This window comes from Sphaerodactylus townsendi, linkage group LG06 (genome assembly GCF_021028975.2).
Source record: "Sphaerodactylus townsendi isolate TG3544 linkage group LG06, MPM_Stown_v2.3, whole genome shotgun sequence".
Classification (NCBI taxonomy): Eukaryota; Metazoa; Chordata; class Lepidosauria; order Squamata; family Sphaerodactylidae; genus Sphaerodactylus; species Sphaerodactylus townsendi.
This window is the reverse complement of record NC_059430.1, coordinates 124,464,958-124,492,387: the sequence shown is the minus strand read 5'-3', so window position 1 is coordinate 124,492,387 and position 27,430 is coordinate 124,464,958. Positions and strand designations below refer to the sequence as shown.

Here is a 27,430-nt window from a genome sequence, read left to right as displayed (position 1 = left end):
GGGGGGGGGGGGGTGGGGGGGGGGGGGGGTGGGGGGGGGGGGGGGTGGGGGGGGGGGGGGGTGGGGGGGGGGGGGGGTGGGGGGGGGGGGGGGTGGGGGGGGGGGGGGGTGGGGGGGGGGGGGGGTGGGGGGGGGGGGGGGTGGGGGGGGGGGGGGGTGGGGGGGGGGGGGGGTGGGGGGGGGGGGGGGTGGGGGGGGGGGGGGGTGGGGGGGGGGGGGGGTGGGGGGGGGGGGGGGTGGGGGGGGGGGGGGGTGGGGGGGGGGGGGGGTGGGGGGGGGGGGGGGTGGGGGGGGGGGGGGGTGGGGGGGGGGGGGGGTGGGGGGGGGGGGGGGTGGGGGGGGGGGGGGGTGGGGGGGGGGGGGGGTGGGGGGGGGGGGGGGTGGGGGGGGGGGGGGGTGGGGGGGGGGGGGGGTGGGGGGGGGGGGGGGTGGGGGGGGGGGGGGGTGGGGGGGGGGGGGGGTGGGGGGGGGGGGGGGTGGGGGGGGGGGGGGGTGGGGGGGGGGGGGGGTGGGGGGGGGGGGGGGTGGGGGGGGGGGGGGGTGGGGGGGGGGGGGGGTGGGGGGGGGGGGGGGTGGGGGGGGGGGGGGGTGGGGGGGGGGGGGGGTGGGGGGGGGGGGGGGTGGGGGGGGGGGGGGGTGGGGGGGGGGGGGGGTGGGGGGGGGGGGGGGTGGGGGGGGGGGGGGGTGGGGGGGGGGGGGGGTGGGGGGGGGGGGGGGTGGGGGGGGGGGGGGGTGGGGGGGGGGGGGGGTGGGGGGGGGGGGGGGTGGGGGGGGGGGGGGGTGGGGGGGGGGGGGGGTGGGGGGGGGGGGGGGTGGGGGGGGGGGGGGGTGGGGGGGGGGGGGGGTGGGGGGGGGGGGGGGTGGGGGGGGGGGGGGGTGGGGGGGGGGGGGGGTGGGGGGGGGGGGGGGTGGGGGGGGGGGGGGGTGGGGGGGGGGGGGGGTGGGGGGGGGGGGGGGTGGGGGGGGGGGGGGGTGGGGGGGGGGGGGGGTGGGGGGGGGGGGGGGTGGGGGGGGGGGGGGGTGGGGGGGGGGGGGGGTGGGGGGGGGGGGGGGTGGGGGGGGGGGGGGGTGGGGGGGGGGGGGGGTGGGGGGGGGGGGGGGTGGGGGGGGGGGGGGGTGGGGGGGGGGGGGGGTGGGGGGGGGGGGGGGTGGGGGGGGGGGGGGGTGGGGGGGGGGGGGGGTGGGGGGGGGGGGGGGTGGGGGGGGGGGGGGGTGGGGGGGGGGGGGGGTGGGGGGGGGGGGGGGTGGGGGGGGGGGGGGGTGGGGGGGGGGGGGGGTGGGGGGGGGGGGGGGTGGGGGGGGGGGGGGGTGGGGGGGGGGGGGGGTGGGGGGGGGGGGGGGTGGGGGGGGGGGGGGGTGGGGGGGGGGGGGGGTGGGGGGGGGGGGGGGTGGGGGGGGGGGGGGGTGGGGGGGGGGGGGGGTGGGGGGGGGGGGGGGTGGGGGGGGGGGGGGGTGGGGGGGGGGGGGGGTGGGGGGGGGGGGGGGTGGGGGGGGGGGGGGGTGGGGGGGGGGGGGGGTGGGGGGGGGGGGGGGTGGGGGGGGGGGGGGGTGGGGGGGGGGGGGGGTGGGGGGGGGGGGGGGTGGGGGGGGGGGGGGGTGGGGGGGGGGGGGGGTGGGGGGGGGGGGGGGTGGGGGGGGGGGGGGGTGGGGGGGGGGGGGGGTGGGGGGGGGGGGGGGTGGGGGGGGGGGGGGGTGGGGGGGGGGGGGGGTGGGGGGGGGGGGGGGTGGGGGGGGGGGGGGGTGGGGGGGGGGGGGGGTGGGGGGGGGGGGGGGTGGGGGGGGGGGGGGGTGGGGGGGGGGGGGGGTGGGGGGGGGGGGGGGTGGGGGGGGGGGGGGGTGGGGGGGGGGGGGGGTGGGGGGGGGGGGGGGTGGGGGGGGGGGGGGGTGGGGGGGGGGGGGGGTGGGGGGGGGGGGGGGTGGGGGGGGGGGGGGGTGGGGGGGGGGGGGGGTGGGGGGGGGGGGGGGTGGGGGGGGGGGGGGGTGGGGGGGGGGGGGGGTGGGGGGGGGGGGGGGTGGGGGGGGGGGGGGGTGGGGGGGGGGGGGGGTGGGGGGGGGGGGGGGTGGGGGGGGGGGGGGGTGGGGGGGGGGGGGGGTGGGGGGGGGGGGGGGTGGGGGGGGGGGGGGGTGGGGGGGGGGGGGGGTGGGGGGGGGGGGGGGTGGGGGGGGGGGGGGGTGGGGGGGGGGGGGGGTGGGGGGGGGGGGGGGTGGGGGGGGGGGGGGGTGGGGGGGGGGGGGGGTGGGGGGGGGGGGGGGTGGGGGGGGGGGGGGGTGGGGGGGGGGGGGGGTGGGGGGGGGGGGGGGTGGGGGGGGGGGGGGGTGGGGGGGGGGGGGGGTGGGGGGGGGGGGGGGTGGGGGGGGGGGGGGGTGGGGGGGGGGGGGGGTGGGGGGGGGGGGGGGTGGGGGGGGGGGGGGGTGGGGGGGGGGGGGGGTGGGGGGGGGGGGGGGTGGGGGGGGGGGGGGGTGGGGGGGGGGGGGGGTGGGGGGGGGGGGGGGTGGGGGGGGGGGGGGGTGGGGGGGGGGGGGGGTGGGGGGGGGGGGGGGTGGGGGGGGGGGGGGGTGGGGGGGGGGGGGGGTGGGGGGGGGGGGGGGTGGGGGGGGGGGGGGGTGGGGGGGGGGGGGGGTGGGGGGGGGGGGGGGTGGGGGGGGGGGGGGGTGGGGGGGGGGGGGGGTGGGGGGGGGGGGGGGTGGGGGGGGGGGGGGGTGGGGGGGGGGGGGGGTGGGGGGGGGGGGGGGTGGGGGGGGGGGGGGGTGGGGGGGGGGGGGGGTGGGGGGGGGGGGGGGTGGGGGGGGGGGGGGGTGGGGGGGGGGGGGGGTGGGGGGGGGGGGGGGTGGGGGGGGGGGGGGGTGGGGGGGGGGGGGGGTGGGGGGGGGGGGGGGTGGGGGGGGGGGGGGGTGGGGGGGGGGGGGGGTGGGGGGGGGGGGGGGTGGGGGGGGGGGGGGGTGGGGGGGGGGGGGGGTGGGGGGGGGGGGGGGTGGGGGGGGGGGGGGGTGGGGGGGGGGGGGGGTGGGGGGGGGGGGGGGTGGGGGGGGGGGGGGGTGGGGGGGGGGGGGGGTGGGGGGGGGGGGGGGTGGGGGGGGGGGGGGGTGGGGGGGGGGGGGGGTGGGGGGGGGGGGGGGTGGGGGGGGGGGGGGGTGGGGGGGGGGGGGGGTGGGGGGGGGGGGGGGTGGGGGGGGGGGGGGGTGGGGGGGGGGGGGGGTGGGGGGGGGGGGGGGTGGGGGGGGGGGGGGGTGGGGGGGGGGGGGGGTGGGGGGGGGGGGGGGTGGGGGGGGGGGGGGGTGGGGGGGGGGGGGGGTGGGGGGGGGGGGGGGTGGGGGGGGGGGGGGGTGGGGGGGGGGGGGGGTGGGGGGGGGGGGGGGTGGGGGGGGGGGGGGGTGGGGGGGGGGGGGGGTGGGGGGGGGGGGGGGTGGGGGGGGGGGGGGGTGGGGGGGGGGGGGGGTGGGGGGGGGGGGGGGTGGGGGGGGGGGGGGGTGGGGGGGGGGGGGGGTGGGGGGGGGGGGGGGTGGGGGGGGGGGGGGGTGGGGGGGGGGGGGGGTGGGGGGGGGGGGGGGTGGGGGGGGGGGGGGGTGGGGGGGGGGGGGGGTGGGGGGGGGGGGGGGTGGGGGGGGGGGGGGGTGGGGGGGGGGGGGGGTGGGGGGGGGGGGGGGTGGGGGGGGGGGGGGGTGGGGGGGGGGGGGGGTGGGGGGGGGGGGGGGTGGGGGGGGGGGGGGGTGGGGGGGGGGGGGGGTGGGGGGGGGGGGGGGTGGGGGGGGGGGGGGGTGGGGGGGGGGGGGGGTGGGGGGGGGGGGGGGTGGGGGGGGGGGGGGGTGGGGGGGGGGGGGGGTGGGGGGGGGGGGGGGTGGGGGGGGGGGGGGGTGGGGGGGGGGGGGGGTGGGGGGGGGGGGGGGTGGGGGGGGGGGGGGGTGGGGGGGGGGGGGGGTGGGGGGGGGGGGGGGTGGGGGGGGGGGGGGGTGGGGGGGGGGGGGGGTGGGGGGGGGGGGGGGTGGGGGGGGGGGGGGGTGGGGGGGGGGGGGGGTGGGGGGGGGGGGGGGTGGGGGGGGGGGGGGGTGGGGGGGGGGGGGGGTGGGGGGGGGGGGGGGTGGGGGGGGGGGGGGGTGGGGGGGGGGGGGGGTGGGGGGGGGGGGGGGTGGGGGGGGGGGGGGGTGGGGGGGGGGGGGGGTGGGGGGGGGGGGGGGTGGGGGGGGGGGGGGGTGGGGGGGGGGGGGGGTGGGGGGGGGGGGGGGTGGGGGGGGGGGGGGGTGGGGGGGGGGGGGGGTGGGGGGGGGGGGGGGTGGGGGGGGGGGGGGGTGGGGGGGGGGGGGGGTGGGGGGGGGGGGGGGTGGGGGGGGGGGGGGGTGGGGGGGGGGGGGGGTGGGGGGGGGGGGGGGTGGGGGGGGGGGGGGGTGGGGGGGGGGGGGGGTGGGGGGGGGGGGGGGTGGGGGGGGGGGGGGGTGGGGGGGGGGGGGGGTGGGGGGGGGGGGGGGTGGGGGGGGGGGGGGGTGGGGGGGGGGGGGGGTGGGGGGGGGGGGGGGTGGGGGGGGGGGGGGGTGGGGGGGGGGGGGGGTGGGGGGGGGGGGGGGTGGGGGGGGGGGGGGGTGGGGGGGGGGGGGGGTGGGGGGGGGGGGGGGTGGGGGGGGGGGGGGGTGGGGGGGGGGGGGGGTGGGGGGGGGGGGGGGTGGGGGGGGGGGGGGGTGGGGGGGGGGGGGGGTGGGGGGGGGGGGGGGTGGGGGGGGGGGGGGGTGGGGGGGGGGGGGGGTGGGGGGGGGGGGGGGTGGGGGGGGGGGGGGGTGGGGGGGGGGGGGGGTGGGGGGGGGGGGGGGTGGGGGGGGGGGGGGGTGGGGGGGGGGGGGGGTGGGGGGGGGGGGGGGTGGGGGGGGGGGGGGGTGGGGGGGGGGGGGGGTGGGGGGGGGGGGGGGTGGGGGGGGGGGGGGGTGGGGGGGGGGGGGGGTGGGGGGGGGGGGGGGTGGGGGGGGGGGGGGGTGGGGGGGGGGGGGGGTGGGGGGGGGGGGGGGTGGGGGGGGGGGGGGGTGGGGGGGGGGGGGGGTGGGGGGGGGGGGGGGTGGGGGGGGGGGGGGGTGGGGGGGGGGGGGGGTGGGGGGGGGGGGGGGTGGGGGGGGGGGGGGGTGGGGGGGGGGGGGGGTGGGGGGGGGGGGGGGTGGGGGGGGGGGGGGGTGGGGGGGGGGGGGGGTGGGGGGGGGGGGGGGTGGGGGGGGGGGGGGGTGGGGGGGGGGGGGGGTGGGGGGGGGGGGGGGTGGGGGGGGGGGGGGGTGGGGGGGGGGGGGGGTGGGGGGGGGGGGGGGTGGGGGGGGGGGGGGGTGGGGGGGGGGGGGGGTGGGGGGGGGGGGGGGTGGGGGGGGGGGGGGGTGGGGGGGGGGGGGGGTGGGGGGGGGGGGGGGTGGGGGGGGGGGGGGGTGGGGGGGGGGGGGGGTGGGGGGGGGGGGGGGTGGGGGGGGGGGGGGGTGGGGGGGGGGGGGGGTGGGGGGGGGGGGGGGTGGGGGGGGGGGGGGGTGGGGGGGGGGGGGGGTGGGGGGGGGGGGGGGTGGGGGGGGGGGGGGGTGGGGGGGGGGGGGGGTGGGGGGGGGGGGGGGTGGGGGGGGGGGGGGGTGGGGGGGGGGGGGGGTGGGGGGGGGGGGGGGTGGGGGGGGGGGGGGGTGGGGGGGGGGGGGGGTGGGGGGGGGGGGGGGTGGGGGGGGGGGGGGGTGGGGGGGGGGGGGGGTGGGGGGGGGGGGGGGTGGGGGGGGGGGGGGGTGGGGGGGGGGGGGGGTGGGGGGGGGGGGGGGTGGGGGGGGGGGGGGGTGGGGGGGGGGGGGGGTGGGGGGGGGGGGGGGTGGGGGGGGGGGGGGGTGGGGGGGGGGGGGGGTGGGGGGGGGGGGGGGTGGGGGGGGGGGGGGGTGGGGGGGGGGGGGGGTGGGGGGGGGGGGGGGTGGGGGGGGGGGGGGGTGGGGGGGGGGGGGGGTGGGGGGGGGGGGGGGTGGGGGGGGGGGGGGGTGGGGGGGGGGGGGGGTGGGGGGGGGGGGGGGTGGGGGGGGGGGGGGGTGGGGGGGGGGGGGGGTGGGGGGGGGGGGGGGTGGGGGGGGGGGGGGGTGGGGGGGGGGGGGGGTGGGGGGGGGGGGGGGTGGGGGGGGGGGGGGGTGGGGGGGGGGGGGGGTGGGGGGGGGGGGGGGTGGGGGGGGGGGGGGGTGGGGGGGGGGGGGGGTGGGGGGGGGGGGGGGTGGGGGGGGGGGGGGGTGGGGGGGGGGGGGGGTGGGGGGGGGGGGGGGTGGGGGGGGGGGGGGGTGGGGGGGGGGGGGGGTGGGGGGGGGGGGGGGTGGGGGGGGGGGGGGGTGGGGGGGGGGGGGGGTGGGGGGGGGGGGGGGTGGGGGGGGGGGGGGGTGGGGGGGGGGGGGGGTGGGGGGGGGGGGGGGTGGGGGGGGGGGGGGGTGGGGGGGGGGGGGGGTGGGGGGGGGGGGGGGTGGGGGGGGGGGGGGGTGGGGGGGGGGGGGGGTGGGGGGGGGGGGGGGTGGGGGGGGGGGGGGGTGGGGGGGGGGGGGGGTGGGGGGGGGGGGGGGTGGGGGGGGGGGGGGGTGGGGGGGGGGGGGGGTGGGGGGGGGGGGGGGTGGGGGGGGGGGGGGGTGGGGGGGGGGGGGGGTGGGGGGGGGGGGGGGTGGGGGGGGGGGGGGGTGGGGGGGGGGGGGGGTGGGGGGGGGGGGGGGTGGGGGGGGGGGGGGGTGGGGGGGGGGGGGGGTGGGGGGGGGGGGGGGTGGGGGGGGGGGGGGGTGGGGGGGGGGGGGGGTGGGGGGGGGGGGGGGTGGGGGGGGGGGGGGGTGGGGGGGGGGGGGGGTGGGGGGGGGGGGGGGTGGGGGGGGGGGGGGGTGGGGGGGGGGGGGGGTGGGGGGGGGGGGGGGTGGGGGGGGGGGGGGGTGGGGGGGGGGGGGGGTGGGGGGGGGGGGGGGTGGGGGGGGGGGGGGGTGGGGGGGGGGGGGGGTGGGGGGGGGGGGGGGTGGGGGGGGGGGGGGGTGGGGGGGGGGGGGGGTGGGGGGGGGGGGGGGTGGGGGGGGGGGGGGGTGGGGGGGGGGGGGGGTGGGGGGGGGGGGGGGTGGGGGGGGGGGGGGGTGGGGGGGGGGGGGGGTGGGGGGGGGGGGGGGTGGGGGGGGGGGGGGGTGGGGGGGGGGGGGGGTGGGGGGGGGGGGGGGTGGGGGGGGGGGGGGGTGGGGGGGGGGGGGGGTGGGGGGGGGGGGGGGTGGGGGGGGGGGGGGGTGGGGGGGGGGGGGGGTGGGGGGGGGGGGGGGTGGGGGGGGGGGGGGGTGGGGGGGGGGGGGGGTGGGGGGGGGGGGGGGTGGGGGGGGGGGGGGGTGGGGGGGGGGGGGGGTGGGGGGGGGGGGGGGTGGGGGGGGGGGGGGGTGGGGGGGGGGGGGGGTGGGGGGGGGGGGGGGTGGGGGGGGGGGGGGGTGGGGGGGGGGGGGGGTGGGGGGGGGGGGGGGTGGGGGGGGGGGGGGGTGGGGGGGGGGGGGGGTGGGGGGGGGGGGGGGTGGGGGGGGGGGGGGGTGGGGGGGGGGGGGGGTGGGGGGGGGGGGGGGTGGGGGGGGGGGGGGGTGGGGGGGGGGGGGGGTGGGGGGGGGGGGGGGTGGGGGGGGGGGGGGGTGGGGGGGGGGGGGGGTGGGGGGGGGGGGGGGTGGGGGGGGGGGGGGGTGGGGGGGGGGGGGGGTGGGGGGGGGGGGGGGTGGGGGGGGGGGGGGGTGGGGGGGGGGGGGGGTGGGGGGGGGGGGGGGTGGGGGGGGGGGGGGGTGGGGGGGGGGGGGGGTGGGGGGGGGGGGGGGTGGGGGGGGGGGGGGGTGGGGGGGGGGGGGGGTGGGGGGGGGGGGGGGTGGGGGGGGGGGGGGGTGGGGGGGGGGGGGGGTGGGGGGGGGGGGGGGTGGGGGGGGGGGGGGGTGGGGGGGGGGGGGGGTGGGGGGGGGGGGGGGTGGGGGGGGGGGGGGGTGGGGGGGGGGGGGGGTGGGGGGGGGGGGGGGTGGGGGGGGGGGGGGGTGGGGGGGGGGGGGGGTGGGGGGGGGGGGGGGTGGGGGGGGGGGGGGGTGGGGGGGGGGGGGGGTGGGGGGGGGGGGGGGTGGGGGGGGGGGGGGGTGGGGGGGGGGGGGGGTGGGGGGGGGGGGGGGTGGGGGGGGGGGGGGGTGGGGGGGGGGGGGGGTGGGGGGGGGGGGGGGTGGGGGGGGGGGGGGGTGGGGGGGGGGGGGGGTGGGGGGGGGGGGGGGTGGGGGGGGGGGGGGGTGGGGGGGGGGGGGGGTGGGGGGGGGGGGGGGTGGGGGGGGGGGGGGGTGGGGGGGGGGGGGGGTGGGGGGGGGGGGGGGTGGGGGGGGGGGGGGGTGGGGGGGGGGGGGGGTGGGGGGGGGGGGGGGTGGGGGGGGGGGGGGGTGGGGGGGGGGGGGGGTGGGGGGGGGGGGGGGTGGGGGGGGGGGGGGGTGGGGGGGGGGGGGGGTGGGGGGGGGGGGGGGTGGGGGGGGGGGGGGGTGGGGGGGGGGGGGGGTGGGGGGGGGGGGGGGTGGGGGGGGGGGGGGGTGGGGGGGGGGGGGGGTGGGGGGGGGGGGGGGTGGGGGGGGGGGGGGGTGGGGGGGGGGGGGGGTGGGGGGGGGGGGGGGTGGGGGGGGGGGGGGGTGGGGGGGGGGGGGGGTGGGGGGGGGGGGGGGTGGGGGGGGGGGGGGGTGGGGGGGGGGGGGGGTGGGGGGGGGGGGGGGTGGGGGGGGGGGGGGGTGGGGGGGGGGGGGGGTGGGGGGGGGGGGGGGTGGGGGGGGGGGGGGGTGGGGGGGGGGGGGGGTGGGGGGGGGGGGGGGTGGGGGGGGGGGGGGGTGGGGGGGGGGGGGGGTGGGGGGGGGGGGGGGTGGGGGGGGGGGGGGGTGGGGGGGGGGGGGGGTGGGGGGGGGGGGGGGTGGGGGGGGGGGGGGGTGGGGGGGGGGGGGGGTGGGGGGGGGGGGGGGTGGGGGGGGGGGGGGGTGGGGGGGGGGGGGGGTGGGGGGGGGGGGGGGTGGGGGGGGGGGGGGGTGGGGGGGGGGGGGGGTGGGGGGGGGGGGGGGTGGGGGGGGGGGGGGGTGGGGGGGGGGGGGGGTGGGGGGGGGGGGGGGTGGGGGGGGGGGGGGGTGGGGGGGGGGGGGGGTGGGGGGGGGGGGGGGTGGGGGGGGGGGGGGGTGGGGGGGGGGGGGGGTGGGGGGGGGGGGGGGTGGGGGGGGGGGGGGGTGGGGGGGGGGGGGGGTGGGGGGGGGGGGGGGTGGGGGGGGGGGGGGGTGGGGGGGGGGGGGGGTGGGGGGGGGGGGGGGTGGGGGGGGGGGGGGGTGGGGGGGGGGGGGGGTGGGGGGGGGGGGGGGTGGGGGGGGGGGGGGGTGGGGGGGGGGGGGGGTGGGGGGGGGGGGGGGTGGGGGGGGGGGGGGGTGGGGGGGGGGGGGGGTGGGGGGGGGGGGGGGTGGGGGGGGGGGGGGGTGGGGGGGGGGGGGGGTGGGGGGGGGGGGGGGTGGGGGGGGGGGGGGGTGGGGGGGGGGGGGGGTGGGGGGGGGGGGGGGTGGGGGGGGGGGGGGGTGGGGGGGGGGGGGGGTGGGGGGGGGGGGGGGTGGGGGGGGGGGGGGGTGGGGGGGGGGGGGGGTGGGGGGGGGGGGGGGTGGGGGGGGGGGGGGGTGGGGGGGGGGGGGGGTGGGGGGGGGGGGGGGTGGGGGGGGGGGGGGGTGGGGGGGGGGGGGGGTGGGGGGGGGGGGGGGTGGGGGGGGGGGGGGGTGGGGGGGGGGGGGGGTGGGGGGGGGGGGGGGTGGGGGGGGGGGGGGGTGGGGGGGGGGGGGGGTGGGGGGGGGGGGGGGTGGGGGGGGGGGGGGGTGGGGGGGGGGGGGGGTGGGGGGGGGGGGGGGTGGGGGGGGGGGGGGGTGGGGGGGGGGGGGGGTGGGGGGGGGGGGGGGTGGGGGGGGGGGGGGGTGGGGGGGGGGGGGGGTGGGGGGGGGGGGGGGTGGGGGGGGGGGGGGGTGGGGGGGGGGGGGGGTGGGGGGGGGGGGGGGTGGGGGGGGGGGGGGGTGGGGGGGGGGGGGGGTGGGGGGGGGGGGGGGTGGGGGGGGGGGGGGGTGGGGGGGGGGGGGGGTGGGGGGGGGGGGGGGTGGGGGGGGGGGGGGGTGGGGGGGGGGGGGGGTGGGGGGGGGGGGGGGTGGGGGGGGGGGGGGGTGGGGGGGGGGGGGGGTGGGGGGGGGGGGGGGTGGGGGGGGGGGGGGGTGGGGGGGGGGGGGGGTGGGGGGGGGGGGGGGTGGGGGGGGGGGGGGGTGGGGGGGGGGGGGGGTGGGGGGGGGGGGGGGTGGGGGGGGGGGGGGGTGGGGGGGGGGGGGGGTGGGGGGGGGGGGGGGTGGGGGGGGGGGGGGGTGGGGGGGGGGGGGGGTGGGGGGGGGGGGGGGTGGGGGGGGGGGGGGGTGGGGGGGGGGGGGGGTGGGGGGGGGGGGGGGTGGGGGGGGGGGGGGGTGGGGGGGGGGGGGGGTGGGGGGGGGGGGGGGTGGGGGGGGGGGGGGGTGGGGGGGGGGGGGGGTGGGGGGGGGGGGGGGTGGGGGGGGGGGGGGGTGGGGGGGGGGGGGGGTGGGGGGGGGGGGGGGTGGGGGGGGGGGGGGGTGGGGGGGGGGGGGGGTGGGGGGGGGGGGGGGTGGGGGGGGGGGGGGGTGGGGGGGGGGGGGGGTGGGGGGGGGGGGGGGTGGGGGGGGGGGGGGGTGGGGGGGGGGGGGGGTGGGGGGGGGGGGGGGTGGGGGGGGGGGGGGGTGGGGGGGGGGGGGGGTGGGGGGGGGGGGGGGTGGGGGGGGGGGGGGGTGGGGGGGGGGGGGGGTGGGGGGGGGGGGGGGTGGGGGGGGGGGGGGGTGGGGGGGGGGGGGGGTGGGGGGGGGGGGGGGTGGGGGGGGGGGGGGGTGGGGGGGGGGGGGGGTGGGGGGGGGGGGGGGTGGGGGGGGGGGGGGGTGGGGGGGGGGGGGGGTGGGGGGGGGGGGGGGTGGGGGGGGGGGGGGGTGGGGGGGGGGGGGGGTGGGGGGGGGGGGGGGTGGGGGGGGGGGGGGGTGGGGGGGGGGGGGGGTGGGGGGGGGGGGGGGTGGGGGGGGGGGGGGGTGGGGGGGGGGGGGGGTGGGGGGGGGGGGGGGTGGGGGGGGGGGGGGGTGGGGGGGGGGGGGGGTGGGGGGGGGGGGGGGTGGGGGGGGGGGGGGGTGGGGGGGGGGGGGGGTGGGGGGGGGGGGGGGTGGGGGGGGGGGGGGGTGGGGGGGGGGGGGGGTGGGGGGGGGGGGGGGTGGGGGGGGGGGGGGGTGGGGGGGGGGGGGGGTGGGGGGGGGGGGGGGTGGGGGGGGGGGGGGGTGGGGGGGGGGGGGGGTGGGGGGGGGGGGGGGTGGGGGGGGGGGGGGGTGGGGGGGGGGGGGGGTGGGGGGGGGGGGGGGTGGGGGGGGGGGGGGGTGGGGGGGGGGGGGGGTGGGGGGGGGGGGGGGTGGGGGGGGGGGGGGGTGGGGGGGGGGGGGGGTGGGGGGGGGGGGGGGTGGGGGGGGGGGGGGGTGGGGGGGGGGGGGGGTGGGGGGGGGGGGGGGTGGGGGGGGGGGGGGGTGGGGGGGGGGGGGGGTGGGGGGGGGGGGGGGTGGGGGGGGGGGGGGGTGGGGGGGGGGGGGGGTGGGGGGGGGGGGGGGTGGGGGGGGGGGGGGGTGGGGGGGGGGGGGGGTGGGGGGGGGGGGGGGTGGGGGGGGGGGGGGGTGGGGGGGGGGGGGGGTGGGGGGGGGGGGGGGTGGGGGGGGGGGGGGGTGGGGGGGGGGGGGGGTGGGGGGGGGGGGGGGTGGGGGGGGGGGGGGGTGGGGGGGGGGGGGGGTGGGGGGGGGGGGGGGTGGGGGGGGGGGGGGGTGGGGGGGGGGGGGGGTGGGGGGGGGGGGGGGTGGGGGGGGGGGGGGGTGGGGGGGGGGGGGGGTGGGGGGGGGGGGGGGTGGGGGGGGGGGGGGGTGGGGGGGGGGGGGGGTGGGGGGGGGGGGGGGTGGGGGGGGGGGGGGGTGGGGGGGGGGGGGGGTGGGGGGGGGGGGGGGTGGGGGGGGGGGGGGGTGGGGGGGGGGGGGGGTGGGGGGGGGGGGGGGTGGGGGGGGGGGGGGGTGGGGGGGGGGGGGGGTGGGGGGGGGGGGGGGTGGGGGGGGGGGGGGGTGGGGGGGGGGGGGGGTGGGGGGGGGGGGGGGTGGGGGGGGGGGGGGGTGGGGGGGGGGGGGGGTGGGGGGGGGGGGGGGTGGGGGGGGGGGGGGGTGGGGGGGGGGGGGGGTGGGGGGGGGGGGGGGTGGGGGGGGGGGGGGGTGGGGGGGGGGGGGGGTGGGGGGGGGGGGGGGTGGGGGGGGGGGGGGGTGGGGGGGGGGGGGGGTGGGGGGGGGGGGGGGTGGGGGGGGGGGGGGGTGGGGGGGGGGGGGGGTGGGGGGGGGGGGGGGTGGGGGGGGGGGGGGGTGGGGGGGGGGGGGGGTGGGGGGGGGGGGGGGTGGGGGGGGGGGGGGGTGGGGGGGGGGGGGGGTGGGGGGGGGGGGGGGTGGGGGGGGGGGGGGGTGGGGGGGGGGGGGGGTGGGGGGGGGGGGGGGTGGGGGGGGGGGGGGGTGGGGGGGGGGGGGGGTGGGGGGGGGGGGGGGTGGGGGGGGGGGGGGGTGGGGGGGGGGGGGGGTGGGGGGGGGGGGGGGTGGGGGGGGGGGGGGGTGGGGGGGGGGGGGGGTGGGGGGGGGGGGGGGTGGGGGGGGGGGGGGGTGGGGGGGGGGGGGGGTGGGGGGGGGGGGGGGTGGGGGGGGGGGGGGGTGGGGGGGGGGGGGGGTGGGGGGGGGGGGGGGTGGGGGGGGGGGGGGGTGGGGGGGGGGGGGGGTGGGGGGGGGGGGGGGTGGGGGGGGGGGGGGGTGGGGGGGGGGGGGGGTGGGGGGGGGGGGGGGTGGGGGGGGGGGGGGGTGGGGGGGGGGGGGGGTGGGGGGGGGGGGGGGTGGGGGGGGGGGGGGGTGGGGGGGGGGGGGGGTGGGGGGGGGGGGGGGTGGGGGGGGGGGGGGGTGGGGGGGGGGGGGGGTGGGGGGGGGGGGGGGTGGGGGGGGGGGGGGGTGGGGGGGGGGGGGGGTGGGGGGGGGGGGGGGTGGGGGGGGGGGGGGGTGGGGGGGGGGGGGGGTGGGGGGGGGGGGGGGTGGGGGGGGGGGGGGGTGGGGGGGGGGGGGGGTGGGGGGGGGGGGGGGTGGGGGGGGGGGGGGGTGGGGGGGGGGGGGGGTGGGGGGGGGGGGGGGTGGGGGGGGGGGGGGGTGGGGGGGGGGGGGGGTGGGGGGGGGGGGGGGTGGGGGGGGGGGGGGGTGGGGGGGGGGGGGGGTGGGGGGGGGGGGGGGTGGGGGGGGGGGGGGGTGGGGGGGGGGGGGGGTGGGGGGGGGGGGGGGTGGGGGGGGGGGGGGGTGGGGGGGGGGGGGGGTGGGGGGGGGGGGGGGTGGGGGGGGGGGGGGGTGGGGGGGGGGGGGGGTGGGGGGGGGGGGGGGTGGGGGGGGGGGGGGGTGGGGGGGGGGGGGGGTGGGGGGGGGGGGGGGTGGGGGGGGGGGGGGGTGGGGGGGGGGGGGGGTGGGGGGGGGGGGGGGTGGGGGGGGGGGGGGGTGGGGGGGGGGGGGGGTGGGGGGGGGGGGGGGTGGGGGGGGGGGGGGGTGGGGGGGGGGGGGGGTGGGGGGGGGGGGGGGTGGGGGGGGGGGGGGGTGGGGGGGGGGGGGGGTGGGGGGGGGGGGGGGTGGGGGGGGGGGGGGGTGGGGGGGGGGGGGGGTGGGGGGGGGGGGGGGTGGGGGGGGGGGGGGGTGGGGGGGGGGGGGGGTGGGGGGGGGGGGGGGTGGGGGGGGGGGGGGGTGGGGGGGGGGGGGGGTGGGGGGGGGGGGGGGTGGGGGGGGGGGGGGGTGGGGGGGGGGGGGGGTGGGGGGGGGGGGGGGTGGGGGGGGGGGGGGGTGGGGGGGGGGGGGGGTGGGGGGGGGGGGGGGTGGGGGGGGGGATATAAGATTGGACACAGCCAGAGTGCAACGTGTGTATTTTTGAGTGTATTTGAAAAATACCCAAGCCACGTCCTACAAGGGAAAGCCACGAAAGGCGGACACAGGTAGTCACCAATCATTGCCACCTGAGAAGACATTCCTTCCAGAAACTCACACCTGGCCTCCAAATTCACAACCACTTGCTTCCCCTCCATAACAGACATTTTATTAGTTTGTTCCATCTGCCCAGCACCGATTTTGCAGTAGGTGTGGAAATCTACAATTAAAGGGAGAGTTGTATGGAAGCCGGAATTTCAGATTCCTGAAAGAGAACCAGCATGGTATAATGGTTAAGAGTGGCAGGCTCTAATCTGGAGGTTCGATTCCCCACTCCTCCACAAGACGCTTGCTGGGGGAAACCTTGGGCCAGTCACAGTTCTCTCAGAACTCTCTTGGCCTGCCCGAGGTGTCTGTTGGGAGGGAGGTGATTTTAAGCCACTCTGAGACGCCTTAAAGGTTGAGAACTGCAGGGTAGAAAAACCATCTCTTTTCTTCTTCTAAAAGGTGTAGACTGAAAAGAGGGGTCAAACTTATCTGGAGGTGGAGTGGATAAAACTTTGCTTCCAATCCTTTACCAGCCTGGATTCCATATATTCCTCCAGGGAGGCCAATGGCCCTATAATATTTTATGCCCGTTTTTGGGGAAATTTTATTGTACACTCTGTCGGTGCTGCTGGGTCATTCTTAACCCCAACTCTATCGAATGGGGAAGTGAAAGGCATACCCTGTTTCCCCGAATATAAGACATCCCCTGAAAATAAGACGTAGTAGAGGTTTTGCTGACGTGCGAAATATAAGGCATCCCCCGAAAGTAAGACGTAGCAAAGTTTTTGTTTGGAAGCATGCCTGATGAACAGAACACAGAAAAATAAGACATCCCCTGGAAATAAGACATAGCGCATCTTTGGGAGCAAAAATTAATATAAGACACTGTCTTATTTTCGGGGAAACACGGTACATCCACCGAAATGGACAAAAATGCATTTTCTTATATTTTCTGCACAGGTTCAAATTTTCACTGAGTGCCTGTTCACCCAGCCTCCTCTCCAAGGATTTCAAGGCGACATGTGCATGGCTCTTTCCACTCTCTCCTCCATTTTCTTATCACAACAGCCCTGTGAGGTAGGGTCAGGCTGACAGAAAGATACTGGTCTGCGTTCAGGGAATTTTTTTTCTGCTGAGGTTCTGTTCCTGTTCTGCCAAAGGGAAACACTTCCTGAACCGCCAGTAGTGTTCTTGTCTCCTTTGCACCTGGTGTCGTGTTCAATTAAACTCCCAAGTTTGTTTTTTCCCCCTTTCAGAACATAAGAACATAAGAACTAGCCTGCTGGATCAGACCAGAGTCCATCTAGTCCAGCACTCTGCTACTCGCAGTGGCCCACCAGGTGCCTTTGGGAGCTCACGTGCAGGATGTGAAAGCAATGGCCTTCTGCTGCTGCTGCTCTTGAGCACCTGGTCTGCTAAGGCATTTGCAATCTGAGATCAAGGCTTTCTTATTGCTTATTCCTATACCATACTTTGGGACCTGTTTAACCCCACCCACCCCCCCACACACACACATAAACACACATTAATATTGTACATTTGTGGGTATATCCGAGCAATATTAATATTAGCAAGCCAGAACTGTGCAACACAAATGAAGTTACCCAGGCGTGACAGGACCTACATGATACATTTACCGAAAGTGATGGAGGCAAACCCTTCCTCCTCACCACGGAAAGCTTTAGTACGCAAGTTTCCACAGTCTTCCCCCTACCTCCGCCCCGCCCCCTAGTTTTCTCCTTTTTTCAGGACAACTTTGCTTTTTCTGGTCCCGCCCCAGTAAGACCCTCCAATTCCCAGCTGGGCCAGCCCACCTCTAGGATGGGGAGGAGAAACTTGGATTGCCTCCCTCTAAGAACCCGACCTTTATTTCTCCCAGGCCTGGAGCCTGACTGTAAGCAGCTTCTTTCTCATTTGCATAATGAGTCACACTTCTATAAGGCAGATGAAGCCCTGATGAATTAGACATGAGCATAGGATTGCGGGGGGGGGGGGGAGGCATACAGCCAGAGCCCGGTCGATGCATCCTCCGCCTGGTCCCTTCTTTACTTTGGGTGAATGTGACCTTTTGCTGAGAAGAGCACAGAAAACATTTGCCGAACTGTCTACCCCGAGATTCCACAGGCAAAACCTTTGCCATCACATATGCGGTAAAGTTCCCCTTTTGGCAAAATGATACAAAGGGTTGATTTCCCCCGGCATATAGTCCAGTGTCCCGTGAGTTCGCTAGTTATCTTCCTATTGAAGAGTGGGGAGCATTTCATCCCATTCCTGCGTCCAGGGTGATAAAATCCCCTCTTCATTGGGCCAAAAGGCCATGGGATGATCAAGTGATGCTAAGCTGAATGTGTTCTCCCACATCCCTTCTCTTGCATGCCACCTCCCTCCCAGTGGTGGGATCAAAAAAATTTAGTAACAGGTTCCCATGGTGGTGGGATTCAAACAGTGGCGTAGCGCCAATGGGGATGGGCGGGGCATGATGGGGGCATGGCCAGGCATTCCGGGGGCGGGGCATTCCTGGGCGGGGCTGTGGCAAGGACGCAGCCGCTGCGCCGGTCCCTGGGCGGGAAACGAATGCACGCAGGCGCAGGCTGCCACGCACGCCGGTGCACCTCCTGCTAGACTGCTTCAAGTTCTGCGCGCTACTGCTGAGAAGAGGGGCGTAACTAAGGCAAAAATCACGTGGCAAAATCACCAATTAGTAACCCCCTCTCGGCACACACAAATAATTAGTAACCTACTCTCGGGAACCTGTGAGAACCTGCTGGATCCCACCTCTGATTATAGTGCCCCTTGTATGTACCTGCAAGAGTCAGTCTTCTAGCCCCCTTTTTAATAGACAAAGCCGAGATAAGGGATCCACAAAAAAATTATATTTCTTTTAAATAGCAAGACCATTGTGATCTGGGGCTGGGGCTAAATTCTTGTGTATGGTTATTTTAAGAAGAAGAAGAGTTGGATTTATACCCCCCCCCCTTTCTCTCCTGTAAGGAGACTCAAAGGGGCTTACAAACTCTTTCCCCGTCCCCCCTCACAACAAACACCCTATGAGATAGGTAGGGCTGAGAGAGCTCCGAAGAACTGTGACTAGCCCAAGGTCACCCAGCTGCCGTGTGTTGGGAGTGTACAGGCTAATCTGAATTCCCCAGGTAGGCCTCCACAGCTCAAGTGGCAGAGCGGGGAATCAAACCCAGTCCAGATCAGAGTACACCTGATCTTAACCACTATGCCACTGCTGCGTTCTTAATCATGTTTCTGTTTTCACTGAAATTGTTGTTTTGATTTTTATGGCAGTAAAGGTTATGAAATGAAATGAAAAATATTTTAAAAGGCCAGTCCTGACTACTCAGACTCCCAGCTCACCAACAGAACATTTGTGCACTGTAAGTATGTTATCACTTGGTAAAACGCCCACCGAGGCTCACCGTTTCAGTTCCTCTGCAGTTTTTAAGCATTCATCCAAAAGAGGAGAAATCCACACACACCCCAGCTTCATTTCGTGTCCTGGAATGACTCTTATTCCTAACATCTTCCCCCATCACTGAACTCCCTTGTGGTAAGAGACGTCAAAGTACAGGAACACAGATGGGGACGGGGGGGGGGGCGAGTGACAGCCCCGCGGAGGGAAAGACTGAAGCACCCACCCACTTAATTCCTCCAGCCAACACAGACACACACAAATTTTCCCCGACTGATCAGTAACAGTCCCTGGAGGATAGCCCTGCCTCTATTTCCTGCCTTGCCCTTCTGAAGAAGTCACCAAGAAGTCCTCTGCTCAGAGAAAGAAACCGAATGTTCCAGGTCAGGGGTGTCCAGCTCTGGCGCTTCAGAGGTTCGTGGACTACATTTCCCATCAGCCCCTGCTTGGCCCTGCCAGCAGAGGCTGATGGGAAATGTAGTCCATGAACCTCTGAAGCGCCAGAGTTGGACACCCCTGTTCTAGGTGGAGTTGTGATATTTTAGGCTTCAGGCTTTAGCCAATAAAGTCATACCATTAAAGCTAAGCAAAGGGGTTGCTACCTTTTGACCCTGGGCTAGGCTTCCATGCCTTTGCCAGCTGTCTGAGGTGGTCAGGTGAAGCTTTGCCCAGCAATCTGCTTGGGAAAAGCTTCGTTTCTGCACGGTCGAAACAAAAAATGAAACAGCCACGCCGGCGATAAAATACCTCAAAAGGAATAAACAACCGAGTGGGGAAAGGCTAAATGTGTGATCCTGAACTGTGTGGTAAAGAAGTCAGAAATATAAAGTTTATGATTGTGTTATTATTAACACGAATCATGTGTCCAACAGAATATAACAGAAAAGCAGTATTAATTCATACAGTATGTAAGCTAAGAGAATACTGCGTCTGTTGTACAAGAGATATCCTTGCCTGTATATAACAGTCCCCCTTCCCATTATCTGACGAAGGGGGGTTTCCTCGAGCAAAAAGGCCTGCAGCTTAGTTGGAGAGCATCTACTTGGCTAGTTCCTAGGTTCAATTCCTGGCATCTCCAGTCAAAAGGACTCAGGAATAGTTGATATGAAAGACCTCCCTGTTTGAGCAGAGGGTGAGCGAGGGGGAACTGTGGTGCTGTCCGCCCCTGCCCCGTCCCAAAATGCCCCCGGAATGCCATGCCCCCACCGCACCCCAGCCACGCCCCCTTCGCTGCTCTGCCCGGGGCGTCATCCCCACCTGGCCCCTTCGCTGCTCTGCCCGGGGCGTCATCCCCACTTGGCCCTGTTGGCACTACGCCATTGCGTCTGAGCCCCCGAACAGTTTTCGCTGGTCTGAGTACTGATCTTGATTCGGTAGAAGGCAGGATCAGGTGCTCATGTGTGCCTCTGGAAAGCTTATACCCTGAAAATCTATCTGGAGGGAAGCGTTCTGGTCTGCAGAAGAGCTAGATTCGAGTCCAGTAACACCCTAGAGATGAATAAGATTTGGGGAGGATATGAGCTTTCAAGACTCAAAGCTCCCTTCATCAGATGGTATCTGAGAAAAGGAGATTCGATTCTCAAAAGCTTACATCCGGAAAACCTTGTCCATCTCTACAATACTACTTGGACACAAATCTGAGGCCCCTTCCACACGGGCCAATACATACCAGTGTAGGACACACAAAAAACATTTTGGGGGGAGGGGACTTCATACAGATCCCGCCCACAAAACAAGTCTGACCCATGTTATTCCCCCAAACCAGGTTTTTTTGAAAATCGCTAAACAACCGAGTCTTCTCAAGCTTCCCCGGAATGCCCCGGAATGCCCTGGCACCACCCCTGCTCTGGCACGCGCCCAATGCAAGACGCCCTCCACACACCCTGGGCGCTACGCCACTGGCTGTGGGGGTTCATTTGTTCATGCCTGCATAGCTACGCATTTGTGAGAAGTAATTTTAAAAATAGAGGGGTCTCTGTGAAGGTGCAACAGCACCTCGGATTGTTTCTGTGGGCTCCAATTGCTGCCTGCATGGATGCATGTGAATGTGAAAACAGGAAAACGGGTTACTTTATCCTGACTGCAACCCATTATACATTTGCTGTGCGTAAGGAAGAAGCGAAGAACAGTTTGGATTTATACCCCCCCCCCTTCTCTCCTGTAAGGAGGCTCAAAGGGGCTTACAATCTCCTTTCCCTTCTCCCCCACAACAAACACTTTATGAGGTGGGTGGGGATGAGAGAGCTCCAAAGAACTGTGACTAGCCCAAGGTCCCCCAGCTGGCACGTGTTGGAGTGCACAAGCTAACCTGGTTCACCAGATAAGCCTCCACAGCTCAAGTGTTGGAGTGCACAGGCTAATTTGAATTCCCCAGATAAGCCTCCACAGCGCAAGCGGCAGAGCAGGGAATCAAACCCGGTTCTTCCAGATTAGAGTGCACCTGCTCTTAACCACCTCACCACACTGGCTCTAAGTCTTGTTAGTCACTCTCCTCACTACAGTCTCTAGCAGTTAAATCTCTGAGCAGAGGAATAAATGAGTCTTGTTTCTAGAGCACATGCACACAGAAATGTGCAAGCACAAATGTCAGGATGTCACGGTGTTCACTTTCCCGTGATGGTCTGGCTCGTTTTGAACGGAGGACGTAATCATGTTTTCTGAGCATGTCCTTAACGTGAAGAACGACAGCTCAATTTTTAAAACAGCGCTGGGACAGACGATGACAAAGGAAAGGAAATCAGGAGCTGGAAGCTTTGGTCAAGTTTTAACGGAAGGCACTAAAGTCTCAATATCAGAATAGAAATGCTGAGAATATGTTCCTGCTTTTACCCGTGAACCTCTGCAAGATATGCTTGCAAAGATACTCCGCATGTGGGAGAGACAGACAAACACCAACGAAACATGTTGGTTTTATGATAATGAGCAAAGGGGTGGTTTTATATGGGACACACAGAGGTGGGATCCAGCAGGTTCTCACCAGTTCCCGAGAGTGGGTTACTAATTATTTGTGTGTGCCGAGAGGGGGTTACTAATTGGGTCCGCTTTTCCATCTCCACGCCCTCGCCTCCCCAAGAGGCATACTGCCTTTGAACGTGAAGGTTCCATATAGCAATTGCGACTAATAATGTAACTCCCTGAACTGGGTTAATCCCTTTCAGGTACCGCAATTCATTGATTCTCAGCCTTTCGTACCTTTTATCTCACCAGTCTCTATCAAAGAACCTGTGTGTCTCACCATTGCTGTGTTCAGATTTGTGAGTTGGGGCATTTTCTATAATGGGATGATGATTTAGAAATGACCTGGTGCAAAAAAATTTTGGGGGGTTGTGGTGGGGTGGCTGCCCATGGGGGACCCCACATGTACCCATTAATGCCCCGCCTCTGTTTTATTTATCTATCTATCTATCTATCTATCTATCTATCTATCTATCTATCTATCTATCTATCTATCTATCTATCTATCTATCTATCTATCTATTTATTACATTTATACACCGCCCTCTCCCAAAGGGCTCAGGGCGATGAACATGAATATACAAATAGAGCACAAAATAAAATCAATAAATCTCAAATCATTAAATAAATCATAGTAAATGGCTCTATAGTCTTTGAATCATTAAAACCCCATTAAAAGCAGTGTATTAATATCAAATACAATAAATAATACAATAAGATGTTGGTGATGTTGTTTCCCAATTAGGTGCAATTTCTGATCAAGGGGCACTTTTCATTTATTTTCAGACAGGACAATCAAAAGGGGCATTTGATTTCTCTGGCCAAACCCCATTTAGAACCGCCACTCCCTCCTGCACACAGGCTTTCATGCCTTTGACAGGTGACAGAGAGAAACTGAAAAAGCAAAGTTTTGGTTTTTCTTGGCAGGATGAAGCCCCGACGGGAAAATCTGACTGCTGGATTTCTGCCTGTCGTGCCGTTCTCAAAACATGGAGGAAGCATCAGACAAGAATCAATTCTTAAGACACGCTAAAGACGCAAAAGCCCTATTTTAAAAAGTGACAATCTGACATTGTCCTTTTGCTAGGAGCAGCAGTAGCGTAGTGGTTAAGAGCAGGTGCACTCTAATCTGAGGAACCGGGTTTGATTCCCCGCTCTGCCGCTTGAGCTGTGGAGGCTTATCTGGGAATCAGATTAGCCTGTGCACCTAACAACACATGCCAGCTGGGTGACCTTGGGCTGAAGGCTACAGTTCTTCGAGTTTCAGCCTCTACCCACCTCACAGGGTGTTTGTTGTGAGGGGGAGGGAAAGGAGATTGTCAGCCCCTTTGCGTCACCTTACAGGGGGGGTATAAATCCAAACTCGTCTTCTCTTCTAGGATTTATGTCAGAGCTCTGCGGAACTGCAGGCAAAGCCAGAAGGAAATCTATCCCCATAATAGCACCAGCAGAGGAGCTGTGAGCCCTCCCTAGCCACTGGTAGAAGGTGGGGGGTCGAGTTGCCAGCTTCTAGGCTGGAAAACTCCTGGAGATTCGGGGGGAGGGGCATTGAGACATGGGCCTCCACCCACCCAAGTGGGAGGAAGAGAGGAGGATTTCATGCAAGGGAGGGAGGAGGAGCAGGGCCCCTTCAAGACATGTAGAATTGCACTTCAATTCACTTTCACAATTGTTTGTGTTGATTTGCTATTCCTCAAGCATGCAACCAGCTGCAAAGTGTGCACTGGAAAGTGGGTTGAAAGTGCATTATTTCGCCCTCCAAAGCGGCCATTTTCTCCAGGAACTCACCTGGATCCAGAGGTGTGGATCCAGCAGGTTCCTCACCCAGTCTCAGAGTGGGCTGCCACTATTTGTGTGCTGAGAGGGTTACTTAATTCAATCTGCTTTTCCATTAGAAATTCCATTAGGTCCAAAAAATCATAAAGTCCTGTTGTTTCCTATGTGGCTGGTTAGCTTAAGGTAGAAACGGGATGATTCTCCCTGTTGGCTGTTTTAAAAACATGTTTTAGAAATATGGTCAAGTTCCTTGTTTAAGGAAAGATCTCCTTCTTTTGTTTTCTAGAAATGTCTGGCATTTGAAAGTATTAAGCATTTGACAGGCAGTCAATCTGAGGAGAAGTAGTTGTTTCTGCTGGCAGTAGACGCATAGGACTTGCTGTAATGAAATTATGGACAGAGAAAGATACCAGCTGAAATTAGGAACTTTTTTGTTTGCAGTAAGAGTTTTATAGTAACAGAGAAATTATTAATGCCCTGCCCTTCAAATGCCTGGCCACACCCCCCCCTGTCATGCCTCTGCTTAGTCCTATCATGCTTACGCCACTGTTTTAATCCTACCACCATGGGAACTGGTTACTAAATTTTGGATCCCACCAATGCCTGGATCTCACCTTGGATGCTGGCTTTCCTCCCAGCACGCCAGGGAATAGCTTCCTTTGCCGAATGTCTGTCTGTCACGCTAACTCACAGGGCCTAGCAGGCCGCAGTTCTTGCTTTTCCCAACCCGGTTTAACAACACTGTTCTCCCTGTCTTCATTTTACCCTCACAGCAACCCCATGAGGTAGGGTAGGAGGCGAAATAGTGGCAGGCGCCAGGCCACTCAGCCAGCTTCCATGGCAGAACCGAGATTGGAACTTGGGTCACCCTGATCCTAGTCAGTCACTGTAGCGCAGTGACGGCAAACCTATGGCACGGGTGCCAGAGGTGGCACTCAGAGCCCTCTCTGTGGGCATGCACAAACAGAGTTCATCATGTGGGGGGGGGAATTGCCCCCACACACACACATCTAGGCTGGCCTGGGCCGCTGGGCTCCGGCCATTAGCATTGGAACCTAAGACCTAGTTTTGGGGAAGTCGTGATAGGTAACCCTGTAAAGCCTGTTAAACCCTCACTGATTTTCATGCAAAGAACTAAAAGCACGCCTTTACCTGGGAGTAAGCTCAGCTGCTGGCAATGTGGCTGTTTCTGAGCAAAACCCCTCCTAGGGTCGGGGTCACCTGCCTCAAGAGTTGCACGGTTGCTTCCAAAGCCATCTTTACCACCAAGCTTACCTCCCGAAAGTAACGCATCACCAGGAGCCGCCAACCATTTTTTCCTAAACTAAAACCTCAGCGTTCAGGTTAAATTGCCGTGTTGGCACTTTGCGATAAATACGTTGGTTTTGGGTTGCAGTTTGGGCACTCGGTCTCGAAAAGGTTTGCCTTCACTGCTATAGCCACTATGCAACTGCGACAAATATGCTCCATTATACTCCTCCCCGCAATAGAAAACAGAAGAGTTAATGGCGGCAACGTGAGAGAAATGGGGGTTGAAGATACAGCATTGGGGAAGTTAAAAGGTCAGGGTCTCTAGGTCTTGGTCTGGCAACATTAATTTTCCCAGCGAAGCCAGGTTTGTTTCCAGGCATTTCCAGTAAGCCCAGATTCAGAGAGGCCCCTAGGAAGCTTTTCCCACAGCTCTGAGCCACACGCAGGCCGAAGTTCAACAAGCGAAGGTCTTCCTACTTCTTCCTGCCTGAAAAAAATTTCCACCTGCTGGACACCTGTGACTCATGTGGAAGGAATGAACGCACAAGGAGCCAGGCCCGGTAGAACAAGACGGCAGCTCGAGACACAGAGACGGTCTTGAATTCTGCAGAGCTGGGCAGGATTTCCCCCGTTTTACCCATCGTGGAACGGTGGTAACTGGCCAAGTTGCAGCTGGAGGCAGTTTGGAAAGGTCCAGGAGTCCTCTTTGGGTCTCCGTCCGGCAACCACAGCAGAATCTTTCCCAGAAGTCCCCCCCCCCCTCCCCGCCGCCACCTCGGCTTCCAAACTACTGGTCACCCTTTGGGTGGCTTTCACTTCTGCTTCCCTTTCACATTTTTAGCTGATTTAAAAACAGCCTCCAATTTACTGAAACACCAGCTAAAAACAGACGCCCAGAAACCAACCAGGCCAGGAGCTCCCAGCAGGGCTCCTCCCACTCCCGGAAGCCGGCTGGATCCTTTGCCCGGACTCTCCGGGGCGCTGTCCGGAGGAAGAGAGTTAGGCCGGGCCAACTCTACAAGGAGGGCCCAGTGGAAAGGAAGCCAGGTCTCCTTGGCTCTTAACACCCGGCACAGACCTGGGAGGCGGGAGCAGCCTGTATGAAGTAAGGGTTATGAGAGCTTCGTGTATCTAATCTGGAGGAACGGGTTTGATTCCCAGCTCTGCCGCCTCAGGAGCTGTGGAGGCTTATCTTGGGAATTCAGATTAGCCTGTGCACTCCACACACACGCCGACTGGGTGACCTTGGGCTAGTCACAGCTCTATGGAGCTCTCTCAGCCCCACCTACCTCACAGGGTGTTTGTTGTGAGGGGGGAAGGGCAAGGAGATTGTAAGCCCCTTTGAGTCTCCTGCAGGAGAGAAAGGGGGGATATAAATCCAAACACCACCACTACTACTACTACTACTATTACTACTACTACTACTACTACTACTACTACTACTACTTCTTCTTCTTCTTCTTCTTCTTCTTCTTCTTCTTCTTCTTCTTCTTCTTCTTCTTCTTCTTCTTCTTCAGAAGTTGCTGCTCAATCCCCATCAGCCAAAATTCCCTTGTCTTCATGACTGCCCCAGTTGGGAACAGCCGGGTTTGCCAACTGACCGCGGCCTGGCCTGCGCCTGCGCCTGGGGCAGCAGAACTCTCTGCCGAAATCTGCAGGGGGTGGTCTTCGCTGTCACCAGCTAACATCATGTTAAATACGCAGCGACCAGACCGAAAGCCAGTTGTCCTGCTTAGGTTGCAACCTCTCCTAGGATTAGAGCAGCAGTGTGGCAGGCAGAAATCCAACAGGTGTAGCTCTCTCCCCCCTCCCCAGGTGAATTTGTGCCTGTCAGGCAGCTGCTGAGCACCAAGACCCTGCGAAAGGAAATGCCCAAATGCCCCACCCCTCTGTGCCTAGCCCGCAGGTACCAACTCTCTCCACCCCATATCCCTTGTCCAAGGCCTGCCAGCCTCTCTGTGTTTGTCCTGCCCTCTCCTTGCACCTCTGAACTCCACACCACAACAGGACTGGAAGCAGTGGTGGGATTCAAATAATGTAACAACTGGTTGTTTACAAGCACCAGTTTAACAACTGGTTCTGCCGAAGCGGTGCAAACCGGCTGAATCCCACCACCGGCTGGAAGCAAAGGCTTGTTTTAAGCATCTTAAAAGGCGACGGAGGCAGATTTGCTCAGACACACAAATGCATTCCTTTTCCTCCCCTTGCTCTCTCCGTTCAAAGGAGCCTTCGAAGTTCGTGACGCACGCAGATCTTCCGAACGGCAGGGCGAGCATGCCCACCAGCACAGCCCCGGCCACACAAGAGAGATATGGTCTCAGGCAAGAAATCGCTATGCCCAGAAGACGTGAAGAGCTCAGAGCAGGAAAGAACTGGAAGGAGAGAAACTAAAGGCAGAAAGCAGAACAGAGAGTCCCAGCCGGGCGTCTCGGCTCTCCTATTGGCGCTTACCTGGTGCCCATAAGCCGGAATTCACCATGGCTGTGCCGCCACCGGCAGAAGAGAGAGGGCATCGGAGGCTCACGCCTGCTGCTGACAGAGGAGCCCGTCCCGCAGAGGGAAGCGCGGGGGGTGGGTGGGACAAGGGCCTCCAAACTAGGGGCAGGCCTGGGGGAGTCCCCCAGCGTTTGAGAAGCAAGCACAGTGAATGCGGCAGGAAGCAGCTGGAAGGAAGCCGTGGCAAGAGGCGGGGGGGCGGCAGCGGTGAAGAACGTTGCCGGAGCTGGCACGGACAACAAATGGCTCTATGATGTGCAGTGGCTTGGCTATAGGAGAGATGCCTGCCCTTGTCTGTCACCACGCCAAAGGCTACGGCGTGCACGCGTCGGGACACCCGACCTCGGCGAGGGGTCTATGCAAAAGGCACGCACTGCAAGTTTTTCTCAGTATGTGCTCTGACACCTGGCTCCCTACATCTGGGACAAACACAGACTCGATCACCCTGACCTGGGTGGGCCAGACTAGCCCGAACTCAGCAGTTTTCAGAAGCGAAGCAGAGTCGGCCCTGGTTAGTATTCAGTTAAGACTGCTGAGGAAGTCCGGGGCCACAATGCAAAAGCCATGGAAATCCCACGAAGGGCTGCCCGTAAGTCGACTTTCCACCATCACCAAATCAATCCAGTTCAGATCAGCTCTGTTCCCTTTGGCAGCGCAGGGGTCTGCAAACCTGCGGCTCTCCAGATGTTCGTGAACTACAATTCCCATCAGCCCCTGCAGATGGGAATTGTAGTCCATGAGCATCTGGAGAGCCGCAGGTTGCAGACCCCCCTAGCGGAATGGCGTGTACACTTCCCCTTCTCGAAAAGTTTACTCTGGACCCCAGAAATGGATTCCGCATCCCACCCTATCCAAATGCTGCGTAGGAGGTTAAGAGCTCGTGTATCTAATCTGGAGGAACCGGGTTTGTTTCCCAGCTAACCTGGAGGAACCGGGTTTGATTCCCCGCTCTGCCGCCTGAGCTGTGGAGGCTGATCTGGGGAATTCAGATTAGGCTGTACACTCCCACACACGCCAGCTGGGTGACCTTGGGCTAGTCACAGCTTCTCGGAGCTCTCTCAGCCCCACCTACCTCGCAGGGTGTTTGTTGTGAGGGGGGAAGGGCGAGGATAGTGAACCTACCATCCGCTGCAGCGGAATAATGTCTTGGGAAACCACTTAGCGCAGGGGTCTGCAACCTGCGGCTCTCCAGATGTTCATGAACTACAATTCCCATCAGACCCCTGATTTAGCGCCTCCTGCTGGACGGGGGGGAACACAGCTTGTAAAACGGGGACGTGAACCCATGAAACTGCCTTGTCCCGAGTCAGACCACTGCTTCATCAAGGTCAGTATCGTCTATTCAGACTGGCAGCAGTCCAGCTTGTTAGGCGGAGGCCTTTGACATCACCTACTACCTGACCTTTTAAGTCGGAGACACCAGGGGCCAGGGGCGTAATGCCCATTGGGCAAGGTGGGCAGCGTAGCAAAGAATGGGGGATGGGGCACCCCCTTTGAGGGTCCATAACTTTGGACCCCCTG

General features: G+C 72.2%; 1 protein-coding gene across 1 annotated transcript in view; it reads right to left on the bottom strand.

The window, feature by feature from the left end:
* Positions 1-24,054, bottom strand: part of POU2F2 (POU class 2 homeobox 2) — a 59,040-nt gene extending 34,986 nt beyond the window's left edge. Inside the window, exon 1 of the mRNA XM_048501702.1 lies at positions 23,955-24,054. Within this exon, the coding sequence (XP_048357659.1) occupies positions 23,955-24,054 (100 nt within the window). The remainder of the gene's footprint in view (positions 1-23,954) is intronic.
* Between the last annotated feature and the right edge of the window lie 3,376 nt (positions 24,055-27,430).